The sequence below is a fragment of the Hemiscyllium ocellatum genome, chromosome 7 (assembly GCF_020745735.1).
Source record: "Hemiscyllium ocellatum isolate sHemOce1 chromosome 7, sHemOce1.pat.X.cur, whole genome shotgun sequence".
In the NCBI taxonomy this organism is placed as follows: Eukaryota; Metazoa; Chordata; class Chondrichthyes; order Orectolobiformes; family Hemiscylliidae; genus Hemiscyllium; species Hemiscyllium ocellatum.
Window position 1 is genome coordinate 86014166 of NC_083407.1, and position 15159 is coordinate 86029324.

General features: G+C 38.2%; 1 protein-coding gene across 12 annotated transcripts in view; it reads right to left on the reverse strand.

The window, feature by feature from the left end:
• Positions 1 to 15159, reverse strand: part of LOC132817175 (DNA-binding protein SATB2-like) — a 171927-nt gene that overhangs the window by 39314 nt on the left and 117454 nt on the right. For all 12 annotated transcript variants that reach the window (XM_060827423.1, XM_060827413.1, XM_060827416.1 and 9 more), the window contains one exon: positions 13728 to 13925. In XM_060827423.1, coding sequence (XP_060683406.1) covers positions 13728 to 13925 — 198 coding nt within the window. The remainder of the gene's footprint in view (positions 1 to 13727; positions 13926 to 15159) is intronic.

Genomic DNA, 15159 nt, shown 5'->3' on the forward strand with positions numbered 1-15159 from the left:
TGTACATTTTCCCTGTGCCCGTGTGAGTTTCTGTCGAGTGCTCCAGTTTCCACCTACAGTCCCAAGATGTGTATGTTGGGTGGATTGGCCATGCTAAATTGCCCCGTAGTGTTCAAGGATATGCAGACTGGGTGAGTTAACAATGGTAAATGCAGGGTTAAAGGGATGGGGGGTAGGTGAGGGAAACTCATTGGAGAGTTGATATGGACTTGATGGACCAAATGGCCTGCTTCTGCACTGCAAGGATTCTGTGATTCTATGATCTTTCTCAACTTATCACCTTCAAAGGTTTCTATGTTCATTGACTCCCTTTAGTTTATTTTCCCTCTTCTCATATTTCCTTCCAAAATGCACAATTTCATAGTTCCTTGATTTGAATATTATCTGCCATGTGTGTGCCCATTTCACTAGTCCCTCAAAACTCACCTGAATTCTATTACTATACTCTTCATTGTCTGAGAATATAAAACCTAAAAAAATCCAGAAAATATGCAAATTTTAAAATGATGCCACATGTATCCAAGTCCATATCACTAATATATGTCAAAAGAGCAGTGACCCTAATATCACCGTGGGGATCAATGCTGTAAACTTACTTCCACGATGAAAAACAACCATTCTCCTCAACTGTCTGCTTTCTGTCTCTCAGCCAACATTGTACCTGCTCTAGCATTGTCCCTTTATTCAGAGATGGGCTTTGATTTTGTCAAAAAGTCTATTATGTAGTACTTTAGCAAAAGAATGGCATGATTTTAAAAAATCAAGTGTTTGGAGACATAGTGGAGCTGGGAAAGGTGATGTACACATCCCATTAACTAGCACATTACTGAGCAGCATGACCATGTGTTGATATATGTTTAAATGGCACATTGATTTTTGTTGATGGAATATGAGAGAATCTGTATCTTGCTTTTTTTAAAAAAAAATTCCATCCTGTTTTATTTTATCCTTCCTAGTTACATTTAAATGTTTATTTGGATCTACACCATCTCTCTTTTTCAAACCTTTAATTACTTTGGCCTTGAATAAGAAACCCCTAAACCATGACTGGAAAACGTCATTAGTTTCCTAACTGCTTCTTTATAAACCCGAGATTGTTACTATATCCCCACAGAATCACAGAATTGTTCCAATGCAGAAAGAGACCATTTGGCCCATCGTACTTGCACTGGTTCTATTACCTCGTGCCAATCTCCTGTCTCTTCCCCATATCCCTGCACAGCATTTCTAAGCAAGCATCCACCTGAATGCCTCAATTAAACCTGCCTCAACCGCATTTCCAAGCAGTGTATTCCATACCAGAACTACTCATTGTTTGAAGCTTTCTCACAACATCTTTGCTTTGTCACTTAGCCCCACGGAAGCACAGTCTCAAAACAGCTGCAGTCATTCAAAAATCCAATGATAGTGTCATCTAACCATGACATCTTAGCTGTTGTCCTGATGTTTGGTCTAGCTTTGTCAATTTAAAAATATATGTGAATTATAGAGTTTCTCATTCTTTCTTCAGTTTGCTTTGTTAGCTCACTTCTTCTCTAGCGTGCAAGTGCACAGGCACACACAGAATTGCTCACACTTTCCCTGAAACATATAGCTGCAAAACTGGGTATGTTCCAATTGTAGGATTTCTAATTGCCAGTTGAAAATCACACAACACCAGATTATAGTCCAACAGGTTTAATTGGAAGCACACTAGCTTTCGGAGCGTCGCTCCTTCATCAGGTGGAAAGCTAGTGTGCTTCCAATTAAACCTGTTGGACTATAACCTGGTGTTGAGTGATTTTTAACTTTGTACACCCCAGTCCAACACCGGCATCTCCAAATCATAATTGCCAGTTGGACACAGATGCAGTACATTGCCTGGCGGCATATGGTGTCTATCCTCTGCTCAGCTGTAACAGTTGGGATCCTTTGGGTTGGTATGGATGGTTGAAACCGAACAGGAACATTGACTACTGGTACTGGACATTTTGTGACACATTTAACCAGATGGAAAAACACCCCAACAATGACAGCCAAGTGAAAACATCTGGTAAATACAGAAAGATACTAATAAAAACTAGCAGTGACAGAACTTCAAAGTGTAATTAGTTTTAACATTTTTGGGATGCCCTCGCAACATGAATGCAAATGAACAAATTCTGGGTTCTTCTTTCATTTCCCATAAACCCTTCTCTCTACATTCCTACAGCAAAATTCCGCTCTCTGATGTGCCACGTGCTATCTAGCTGACCAGGTCCCAACTCTAAGTGCAAACTGATTGTGGGCACAGGTAAAGCTATTCAGTATTGACACTAATTAAAATAGAAATGAAAATCTGCAAGACAACATGTCCCTTTTCTCTGACTGTTCACTATGGTTGCTTCCCATATGAGCTCCACTTAATTTAAGAAATGCATTTGAGAATCCTGAGCCATTACATCAAATTGTTCCACATAATTCACTTGTCTTATTATTGTGATAATACCTCAAAATCTTCTTTTAGAAATTCACTAACATTGCACCTAACAATGAATCAAATTCAACTTTTCAACTTACACAATTCTCCTCGTGCCTTGAATAACTTTATCTAGGGTGCAACAGTAGCAGGTTAGCTCTTTATTTCTAAACTAAGTATCTATCCATTTCTTTCCAGAATCAGAAATATGCAGAACATTTCACAATCATATTTACATTACCTCTTACCTCTATGTTTTCAGTAAATTTTAAGACAATATTGATATGCATATAGTGCATGAATTTCAACAGGTTGTAGCTTATATACAAAACAGAATTTTAATGCAGGTTATATTTTTGGGTTGTCGATGCTCACATACAAATGCATTAAGTGCTCACACTGGATTTCTCTGTGCTGCATCTTACTGGTAGTAATTAACCTGTGCATTTTAAATGGAGGAATATTGATCAAAAACAGTGCAAAACAGAACTTCTTTGGAGCTATTTATGGGTTTTGATTTAAACTTCAATAATCAGAAACTGCTCTTGTAAACAACAGGGCCAGTTTTAACTTTGAGTGATGCTGTGCATAGGAGCATAAGATTACAAGTAGGTCACTGAGCCCCGAAAGCATCTTCTACCAGTTAATATGTCATTAAATCCCATTAGCAAAAAAAACCCCTCAGATTTCAAAATAACAATTGATATAGCATCGATTGCAGTTTGTGAAAGAGAGTTCCAAGTTTCAACTAACCTTTAAATGCACAAGTCTGTCTTAACTTTACTCCTTGAAAGTCAGTCTCTCATTTTTCAAATTTGTTCCCTCACTCTACATCCTCCACCTTGTAGAAATAATTTCTCCCTATTATAGTCATCAATAATATTTTAAAACATTGGTCAAATCACTATTGGCCTTCTAAATTCTAATGAGTACAAGCCTCATTTGTGTTATCTCTCTTTACAATTTAATCTTTGGAATCCAACTACCATTATAATAAATTGACACTGCACTGCCTCCCAGGCCAGTATATATTTCTCAAAGTATGATGCCCAAAGTTACATACAGTCGTCCAAGTGTGGTCTAAGCAGGGCCTTACATAATTATAATACTACTTCTGTCTTCTTTTATCCTAGCCCTCTTGATATTCCACTAGCCTTTTTCATATTTGGTGTTTCTCTTCATGACATTTTCATGATCTAAGCACATTTGACCTAAAGTCCCGCTAGACCTAGATTGTTTCTCACTTAGAAAATCCCCGTTCTGTGATTTTTAATTGGAGGATCTCATATTTGCTTATTTTGACATCTAACTGGTGCAATTGTATCTATTTGCTTTGTCTCATAATATTTATTTGCAATTTAATGCTTCCATCTATACTGCTTGCAATAACTTCTGTTTTTTGTCATGTTTGTAAACTTAAATCGAAGTCATTAGTCTATATGGTGAATAGTCAAAGCCCCCAAGCAGATTCTGCTGGGACACTACTCGTCGCAACCTGTTAATTAGAGTACCTAGCCATTATCCCAACTCCCTGTCCATTGCCGAATTTAATACGCCCTGTTTCCTCTGGATGAGAAAGAAGGTGGTGAATTATTAACTATGCCCTGTAATATAAGGACATGCTTCCAAATGTTGCCATAAACTGTAATGTGCGAATAAGCTATTGAAATGGATCAGTTACAAATGGAAATTTAACATTAACAGCAGTGGCTGGTATATAAAGGCTGTTTAAAATGTGCAACATTAACGCTTACTTTAAGCAACTGAGTCAGTGTACAGATCCTGTGCTGAAATCAAGCCTCCATTGTCTTGTTTTAGTCTTAGCTCTTAGCTCCCCACCCCATTTTAGGTTAATACACTACATTCATACACTAACAATATTTAGATAAAAATAATATTTCATTTCAGAAATTAAATTTAGATAAGAATCCCAAAGAATTTAGGTGTGGTTACTTGATTAGCGGAATCAAGTGATTATTGGCATGAAGTAGCATCCTTCCAAAATGGTGTCACCAGTAAATCTTAACTTACTAAATGATTCATTACAGTCCCAAGTCATGTTAAGATTGCATTCAATTAGCTTGATATTACTCAATATTCTTTGGTTTATGGCAATTAAATGTTTGAAATTAACTCTTACAAAGGCTCTGTTTAGGCACTCATGGAATTGTGTCATTGTACACTAGTCTGGTTAGCAAGAAAGAAATTCTCATAATAAAGCAATTCTCAGCATATTTTCAGAATTTTAGTTAAAACCACAAGTCTGAGTAATAATAAGACTTAGACAAGCAAATGGGGCTGTGTAAACCATGGATAAAAAAAGCATGGAAATTATTCTGTTGTTAAAAAGCCATTTGTGTTGAATGTGGAGCAACATCAAGGGTGCAAAGAACAAATAAAAGAGCAAACAATTAATGTGAAGTCTTAAATCTTCAAATGCACATATGCAATCAAGTATGCTTAGATATTCAGAATTAAATATAACTTCCAGTTAAACAATTTATTTGAATTATTTTAACAGTCAACACGATGCAAATATATCAGGACACTGTAATCCAGGTATCAAATATCTGATTTGCTGACAGAAATGATGCATTGATCAAACTTAGTTGAAAAATGGAAAGATAAACTCAATTTCATGACTGAAGTGTACAGAGCAAAATTGGTAATTACTAACAAGGGTGTGTTATAGAAAGGATATTAACTTATTTGGCATTACAACAGCATTTGGTTCATCCTGTTCCAAATTTTTGAACATTGTAAGATGCCAATAGATATTTAGTCGTCTAACTTCAAAATGTAAATTTATTTGGCCAAGATCACTTTGATTAAACATAACAAAATGCAAATATTAACACAGGCAAAGCAGTTTTTCTTGATATCTGTTCTGCTAACATACTCAGATAGTGCTTAGAAAAACTGTGGAAAAAAATCCACTGTAGGAGCTTGCAAAAAAAAGTTACAATTTTGAGCTGCCAAGAGGTTGGGATTATGTCAATTCTTCAGCCTGATGCTAATTTTCCCCTCATTTGTTTCTGATAGGTGACCTTTTGTGAAAGCCAAGATTTGAGAAATTTTCAGCAGGTTCTCACAACCATTTCAAGCAGCTTATCTTTACATTTTACATTAAAAACTGTATTGCTTGCATTTATTCTTAATCATCTGGATTTAGCAATTAATCCCATGCTTAATATCACATCCTGTTTCGCATCACCTCTGATTCTTGTACTTAATAGGGTGAGCCTCACAGCTCCAAGACATAGCAAAGACTTGCTTCTGCTGCTCACTGCTCAGGAAGTTTGGGAGCCAAAGAGTTAAAGAAAATGTAATGGGGAGCAATTCCAAGAATGTGGCATTTCCTCATAGACTCTACAAAAGCAATATCTCAGTTTAATCTAATAAACAGTTTACAAAGTGAAAAGCAGATAAATTTGTCAGGGAAAAAAATCCTTCAGCTCCTATTAGAACAGTTGCTGAACAGATTGTAAAATGGCTCCAAAAGTTTAAAGTTAATTGAACAGCAAAGGGCACTTTAATTAAAATGCTGTCAAATAGGATTGCATTAAACCAAAGCACAGAGAAGATCTTTAAACAAGCCAAGTTTATTTAGCAACCAGAAATTCTAGTTTTAAAGTTTTGCACTATTAATGGCCCACAACCAACAGTCTCTTTGTCAAGATAAATCAGTTACACCATCATACATAATGCTGTGTATTTGAGTGCTTTATACATTCAAACAAAAACTGGGAACTGTGCACAACTTTGGTATATCCTCACAATCAGAGCAGAAATTTTAAACAGTAGAGGTACAAGTGATACAGATGATCTGTTCAGTGGGGAAATACAACAAGAACTATCTCTGAAAGTTCATATAGCAAGCATCAATATTGCTAGTTAAGCAATGAAAACTTCCTTCTAAAGTCTTGCCTGATGTTAAATATTGACAATGGAATAATGCTTCAATGATAAACAAGTCCAGGAACAAGGAAACTGAGGTTAAATCCTTACACGTTAGACACATGGTCTATAGAGCAGAGAGTTTTCCTGCAATCAATACACTCTGGTGATACATACGTTAATGGGGTGTTCTTGTAACAACTCCCACAAAACAGCCATGATTTTCCCTTCTTCACCTCCACATCACATTCAGACATGTTATTTAGGCATTTCGGTACAGCTTAAGACCTATCCCTCTGTGTAGATGGTTTAATATGTTTATACACCTGTGCTTTACTAAAACAAGCTTGATATAACTATACATCTGTACACCACAAATGTTCCTGTACAGCAGCAGGCCTGAACCTTAATATAGTTGTTTCCCAAAACGATATGTTGAACCTCATTAAAGATGCTTCTATACAACTATAAACCAGTAGCCTTCTGCAGAAGATTTTGAATGTTTATACAACTGTCTCTCACGGTAAAGAGCTCTGGTCAGCTGTAGATCATTCAGTAATAGATAGAGTTATAGAGTCAGAGAGATGTGCTGCACGGAAAAATTCCCTTCGGTCCAACCCCATCCATGCCAACCAGATATCCCAAACCAATCTAGTCCCACCTGGCAGCACCCAACCCATATCCCTCCAAACCCTTCCTATTCATATACCCATCTAGATGCCTTTTAAATGTTGCAATTGTACTAGCCTCCACCACTTCCTCTGGTAGCTCATTCTACACACGCACCACTCTCTGTGTGAAAAAGTTGCCCCTGCAGTCTGTTTTATATCTTTTCCCTCTCACTCTGAACCGATGCCCTCTAGTTCTGGACTCCCCCACCCCAGGGAAAAGACCTTCTCTAGTTACCCTATCCATGTCCCTCATGATTTTATAAACCTCTTTTAAGGTCACCCCTCAGCCTGCAACGCTCCACAGAAAACAGACCTAGCCTAATCGACCTCTCCGTATAGCACAAATCCTCCAACCCTGGCATCATCCTTGTAAATCTTTTCTAAACCCTTTCAAGTTTCACAACATCCTTCCGATAGAAAGGAGACCAGAATTGCACGCGATATTCCAAAAGTGGCCTAACCAATGTCCTGTACAGCTGTAACATAACCTCCCAATTCCTGAACTCAACGCTCTGACCAATAAAGGAAAGCATACCAAACACTTTCTTCACTATCCTATCTACTTGCAACTCTACTTCAACGAGCTATAAACCTGCACTCCAAGGTCTCTTTGTTCAGCAACACTCCCTAGGACCTTACTAGTAAGTGTATAAGTCCTGCTAAGATTTGCTTTCCCAAAATGCAGCACCTCGCATTTATCTGAATTAAACTCCATCTGCCACTTCTTAGCCCATTGGCCCATGTGATCAAGATCTCGTAATCCGAGGTAACCTTCTTTGCTGTCCACTACACCTCCAATTTTGGTGTCATCTGCAAACTTACTAACTATATCTCTTATGTTCCCATCCAAATCATTTACATAAAAGACAAAAAGTAGAGGACCCAGCACCAATCCTTGTGTCACTCCATTGGTCACAGGGCTCCAGTCTGAAAAATAACCCTCCACCACTACCCTCTGTCTTCTACCTTTGAGTCAGTTTTGTATCCAAATGGCTAGTTCTCCCTGTATTCCATGAGATCGAACCTTGCTAACCAGTCTCCCATGGGGAACCTTGTCGAATGCCTTACTTAAGTCCAAAACGATCTGCATTTTGCCATCAGCATTTCTTTACCAAAAATAGCCCAGTATCACATTTTATGATCCCAGCTGATGGTAAAACAGGACAAGTGAAATTGCAGCTTAAAATCTGGTTTAAAGTTCATAAGTTTTACTTTTGTAATTTTGTTACCATGGTGTGTATTTACAAGAGGCTGCTGATGGACTTTTAGCAATACATAAGACTATTATACAAACAAAAAGTAGAATCAAAGCTGAATATAGGAAAGATTATTTCATAAACAGCAAATAGAAAAGTTCAACCTTTTGGCCCAGCAATATCTTCTACAGAAACTCAACCCCAGGAAAATATCAGTCTTATCTTCACTCGTCAATCTCTTACTCAACCTGCAAAGTTGAATTTCTGCACGTTCACTACATCCGTTCTCCATATTAATCTCTGCAACAGACACACGGACATAATCTAATTGACTGAATTCAAGAAAAAAGCTTCACTTTTCCCAGCTCCCATCCACTTGGACTGCTAAAAACACTTACGATCTCTTTCCAGCTCTGATGACCTGGAGACTGTCAAACTAAATAGCTCTTTTTTCTATCCTGAATCTTTTGTTCTGAAAGGCCTCTTTCTATTAGTCTCCCTCTGGGTCATAAATCTTAACTTAGTAAATATTTCAGCAATTATCATGTGGTGGCTTGCCCACTTATTCATCTTAAATCATACAATTTCTTGGAAAAGTCTTTTTAGCCCAACAGCCAAAAAAATTAGCTTCTGACCCCTAAAAATAAAGATTCACAGAACTGAAAATCAAAAAGCCATTTACCTCTACATTATGACCCAAACTCCTAATAATGATGCATTATAAATATTCATCATATTTAGTACAGATGTTTCTAAACAGCATAATACTTATATGTTAATGCAAGAACACTGTCTTATTACGAACAATGATGGCAATATGTCCACATTTCACTATAGTAGCTTTTGAATATTGACTAAACTCTTCCTTACAACACAATTTCTACTTCGTTTTTTTTGCTTGAGAGGATTTTGAACTAATTTTGCAGAGGTGTGGGAATCACGTCAGAATGTTAGGAATGGTGCACAAAATGCTTGAGAGACAAATGCTACAAATTTATAAAACAGAAACTATAGAGATGAAGTCGGAGTAGGAAGTCTAAATCAGGACTACTGTACACGCTGTATAGAAAATAACATAGGGGAGTTACAGGCAGAGATTGCCATGCAGAAATATGATGCAGTTTAACAGAGACATGGCTCAAGGACTAGGTGTTCAAGAACATGGTGTTCAGAATAGGTAGGAAAGGAAAGAAAGAAAGATGGGTTGCAGTAGTTGTTAAGGAGTGCATTGCAGTGCTGGAGAAAGAGAACATCACAGACGATTCAAGGCAGAATCAATCTAGCTTGGCTAAGGAGAGAAAAAAGGGTGAAATTGCATTGCTTGGCATAATCTATAGACCACCAACCAATGGGAAGGAAGTAAAGGAACAAATTTGCATGGAGATTACAGAAGGACACCAACATTATCACGTGGCTATAATTGGGGATTTTAACGACCCAATGAAAACTTGGATAGTGGTAGCATTGAGAGCAGAGAGGGGCAATCATTCACAGATTGTCAGCAACGTTTCTTGCAGCAGTATGTGGCCAGTCCAATAAGAAAGGTTGCAATGTTGGACCTGGTTCTTGGAAATGAGGTAGGCCAAGGAGATCAAGTGTCAGTGGGGGAATATTTGGGAGACTGGGATCATTGTATCATAAGGTTTAGGATTTAGTTGCAAATTGCCACTCATCTTGAAATTCAAAAATGCCAATAACAGTTATAAAGTTATAGTTCTTAACAAAATAAGTTCAAGATGGTGCTTAGCACTGAAAACGTTACTCACTAACAGAATTAGTTTTTCGACATTTTGATACACTGCATTCTGTTATGGGTACTGTCAGTGACAGCCAAAGAATATGTGCCATAGAAAGGAGAACTGGACAAAACAGTAAGCAGAGGTACCAATTGGACAGGCTGAGATCCTAATACTACTCTGCCTTATAAAGACACTTCTAAATCTTATTACATTCTCTGATGCATGCAAAACTTCAACCATTTGGTTGTTTATAGTTTGATGTCAATGAGCTTTAACATGTGTTCCTTAAATGTGGTTTTCGAACAACATAATGTCTTGCTGTAAATTAAAGGACTTATGCATTTGAACAAAAAGCATAGAAAATACAGCACATACTATGATCACTGGGCCTATTCTGCAGAATGATTTTGCTCTTTGAAGTATCATTTATCTGAAGTAAATTCTCCAGAACCACAACTTGGAAAGACGGGTTTCAAGACTATTTAAGTAACATTTAACCAAGAAGTCAATATGAAAGAAATTCCTTAGCAGCCAAGTAGGACTTAACAATTCTCCATTAAGTACTTAGTATTTAAGTCTAAATATCCAAGTTTCAAAGTGGCTGCAATAAAATATCAATTGAGGCTCTTGTTAAAATTGTTTTTGAATGAACCCCTCCCTGTCTTTATTAAAACCGTTTTTTTTTATTTCTGCCAGACACTTAACACCATGAAAGAAGAGGGAATGGGAAGTAACCTATTCCCAGGGCTTTGGGAAAGCTCTGTCTAACCAGCTACTGGGAGGAGATTTTACAACTGGAAAATCATTTCAATATAGCTATGAAATAAAAAGAAGAGCTAAGATGGCCAAGGATTGCAGGTTACAAAATATTTTGACCGTAGTTAACTCATTCACTATTGTGGCATTATAACAGTACCTCTACTTCTAGGCCTGAAGTACTGGGTCAAGTCCTCACCAGGGTTTAGTGGTATATGGCATGGTTCGATGGGCTGGATACCAGCTGTGGCTCATGTAAACAATACAGCCTTCTGATTTTAATCATCTTTTATGAGACATAGATTTCAAACCTGGAAGCTTTACAGTGTAGGTTTGTTCAAACACTGTTCTCTGCCACTGAGCATCAAAATGCCTTTCAGTACTGATGCAGTTGTCCCACTGTGAATCCTCACACTTCCTCCTGAAATTTCCACACAGTATTTGTGACTTTGTGCTAGCAGCTTCACTATCAGTCCCTAGCTAAACCGCACCAACCAAACGTTCCCAGGTTCAAGTCTTGCTCAGTCAGAGATCTCAGTCAGGGACTTGGGAAGAGGAAGCGGAGGCAATGTATTTAACTGCCTCAGTACTCCTGGCTGGGGAGAGTATGATCACCTTGGATTACTTGGCTTAATGCCAGTCAATCTTTTAGAAAAAGGTTTGAGTTTCTATTGTAATTTTAACAACCTTACGAAGGCCAGAAACACTTCACAAACAATGAAGTACTATTGAAAGACAATCAACATTGTATGTGCTATGTGCAGCAGCCAAGTTCTGCATGGTCATCTCCCATAAACAACAATGCAATAAATCAGTTGTCCTTTTTTAGGTGTTTGTTGAAGGGTAGGATTTTAACCAGTATGTCTGGAGAATCCACCTATTCATCTTAGAATAGCATCATATGTTCTTTTGTAATTATGACAGATAGCACCTTGGTGTAAAGGTGGCCAAACCTTCAAATGTCAAAACCAGACACAGTGAAAAGCTTTGGAAATACAGGGCTTTTCTTTTAATGAAGAACAACACTTAATAAGCATAACCCCATTGGTTAAAGAGAAGTTTGTTTGAAAATGCCACAGTTGAACCGCACTTTCCTGCCACCTTCCTCAACATTGATTGGTGGCTTACCAACGGATGCCATCTGACTATCTCTTCAATTGTGGCTTGTGGTGAGACTTCTGTTGGCACCCTGAGGCTGATTCCCTCACAGCTCCCACATGAATTACCTCCTATACATGACCCCCCAGTAAATCCTACAAATCTGTACCTTCCCTGCTGTCCTCCTTTCTTCCTCCACAGTTTTGTGCATTACCGCACACCTCCTCCATCATCCCACTCCCTCCCACAAGCTTTCCAGTCACCCAGCCAGCCTCTGAGAATATCCACCTGCCTATACCATAATGTGGGTGGTGTAAGCAGATGAGCAGGACAGGCAGCCTGTTTCTCTGATGCTTTGACAATGACTTGAAGAAAGCTGGTACTATTTTTAAGGCAACCCTCTGAGCATTGGGTCAGGGTGATCCCCTAGTTAATGACACCCTTGCTCCCTACTCAGGAACTTTAGAACCCACCCCCTAACCCCTTGCCCCAAACATAATGTGTGTGAATCCTCCCAGCCCAATTGCTTTGATTAAGCTGTGCCCAGAGATCCATTGGTAACTTCATCCCAGAACCACTTTGCAGTCCCACCAGTGCACAACACGAAGCTCTATGTGCTGTTTGGAGGTGCCAGACTATTAGATTGGCCAATAGTTCTAGAGGTGGACTCCTTCCACTGAGGTGGTAATTCCACTTCACACCAATGTAGCCCACCCATCGTGCATCTGGCTGCAAGGCAAACCTCATTCCATTCTGTCAGAGACTTTCCTTTGATGATGCAGATGGTGGGGAGGGGAGTAGGTGTGTGAACAGTCTACACTCCCTCTCCAGGTACCCCATTAAATTCCACTCTTTATCTCAGTTTCTTTCCCCATCTCATTTATCATTAATTTCAGGATTGATGCAACAACTATAATGGCTCAGCACATGGTATGGAGTATCGAGAAAGAGGATTTACATTTAAAAACTACCACAAATTTCTTCCACCATCTGACTCAGCTTTCTAAATTATACCACATAAGAATTATTTTTACTTGTGGTATTTTTCTTCAAAGTGAATTACAGTACTTTTTCAGACAAATGATGGCCACACATAGACTTGGTAACATTGTGACCTTGCCTTCTGATTGGGGGAGAAAAAGGGTAATTGATGCTTCTGTGAAAATAAATCTTTGCAGGGATGTGGGGATAGAAACTTATCTCGGTCAGTCACACAGACTAAGAGATATCATATCAGTTGTGTGCTGTAGTATTTGCTACATATTCAGTTCCAGTGACTTAAACAGAACTAAAAATTGGACAGGATTTTAACAGGCAGCTGATGCCAATAATGCCTATTTAGTGCAACCATCCAAGGCAAATTTTTACTCAATGATTTTTTTTAAAAAACAGAAGACATTTCTTCTTGCTTCCTCTGATGTTTGATGGTTTGAGGGGATATTAGTGCAAGAGAGTGCATCTGTATCCATTTTGGGAACTTGATCACAAATGCAAGCAAAGAGCAACTCAATGTAGAGTAGCCGTGGGGTTGTGCTGTTGGCTTTTACCCAGCAGGTGCTGGATTGAGGTGGCCCCGTCTAATTTCACAACAGATTAATGGAGGCTGCAGACAAAGTCTTTTACCCTATCAGAATTCCAGAGGAGAAAGGTCATGCTTAATCTTACTGTAAAATCCAGCTCCTCCAATGGGGGATTTTTGATGTATACAATTCAGTGACTTCACCACATATGGAGAGTCACTTGCATCGCTGATGCCAGAATAACTTATATTCCTACTTGTCACCACTACAGATAACCCATTAGTTACTCCATTTGGTAGGGAAGATTATCCATTAACTACTTCAGCTTATGACTTAGATTGTTTTAAGTGCCTTGAGATGTTCTTACAAAGAATTAATACAAGCGTTAAAGCAACAGAAAGGGTTCATCCTACCTGGGTAGGTTCTGGGGACAGTTGGACAACATGTTGCAAACGTTCATTGTGATGGTGCCGAGATTCTTCCTCATAGACAATATCCCTTTCAGCCTGAGGAAGGCTCAGAAAGCGCAGGATAGTGCACAAATTTTCCCACAAGGTCCTGTTCTCCGGCGTCGGGTTTTCCTTCCAACGTAGCAGCTCACACAACCATCCCTGTAAAAGGGAGACAGAGAGAAGATATCAGGACTGAGTTGAGAAGTCATAACGCTCGGCTTTCACAAAAGTAAAAAGTCATTTCAATCTGACTGGTGAGAAAATTAAACTAAGTATTGCTCTGTCTCTCACTATTTTCTGGTTCCAGACAGGTAAGTGGCCAAATTGTATGTTATGAAAATATTTCAGGTCAGAAATGTTTAAGTTCATCTGGTTGAAGATAAATTAATTGCTTTTGAAACAAGATTTTGTTTTCAATAGCTTAATATTGATAGGCATTCTCTCTACTTAAAGTCTTAAAACAATGGAAGCATTCATTTTTGACAACTGGATACAATTTAGTGATAGTTAGCAAGGCAAAATACAAATTTGCATTGCAATGGGGTTGCATCAGATTGAAGCATGAATCTAGCAAGACAAAAAGAACAGAAGACCTTTGGAGGGAATCCAACATGGCGGTGGCCATTGAGTCTGTCGTAATTTTCATAATTACTATATTTATGAGCTGTTTCAAAGGTGCAATTATTGCAGTACCCAAGACTTAGGCCCATATAGTTTCTGGCTCACATGATAGGTTTGCAAGATGATAAAACTTCTTTCCTCAATTATCACATTGTTGCCACACATAATCCAGCCAAAATGCATATCAGTCAGACAGAGAGCAAATTTTCATTTGTTTTTGTCATTACAGCCTTATAGTTCATAATGTCAGGTGATCATGTTGCTGAACTTTCATTGGTGCTGCAGTGCTGTATGTTGTGATAAACTGTATATATATTCTTTCTGTTAGAAGAAAGAGTTCTCATAATGTTGTAATCATCTACTGCACATTTGATCATACCCAACCAGGATTCAGGCTTATGAAGGTTAACTTTTTTTTATTTTAATTATGGTTATAAAGCATCTCCATGATTAATCTGCCTATTTTTAGACTGAGATTATGATTAAGAGGCTTTAAAAATACATTTGCTTGCAAATTTGCAAGTAATGACTGTAAGTTTTACTTAGGAACCCACAAATTATTGTTAACTATGCAGCAGATCTTCAACAACATTTGCTATAGATGAGGCCTTGACCAGGAGATAGGATTAAGCTTTGGGACTGCTTTTCAGAGATGATTGAACCATTTGTTCCAAGCCTAATCAAACTCATAATGTGAACCTTTTAGAGATCATCATATTTGTGTTGAGTGGAAATGCAGGGATATGAGCAGGTCATTCAACCTCTGAAACTG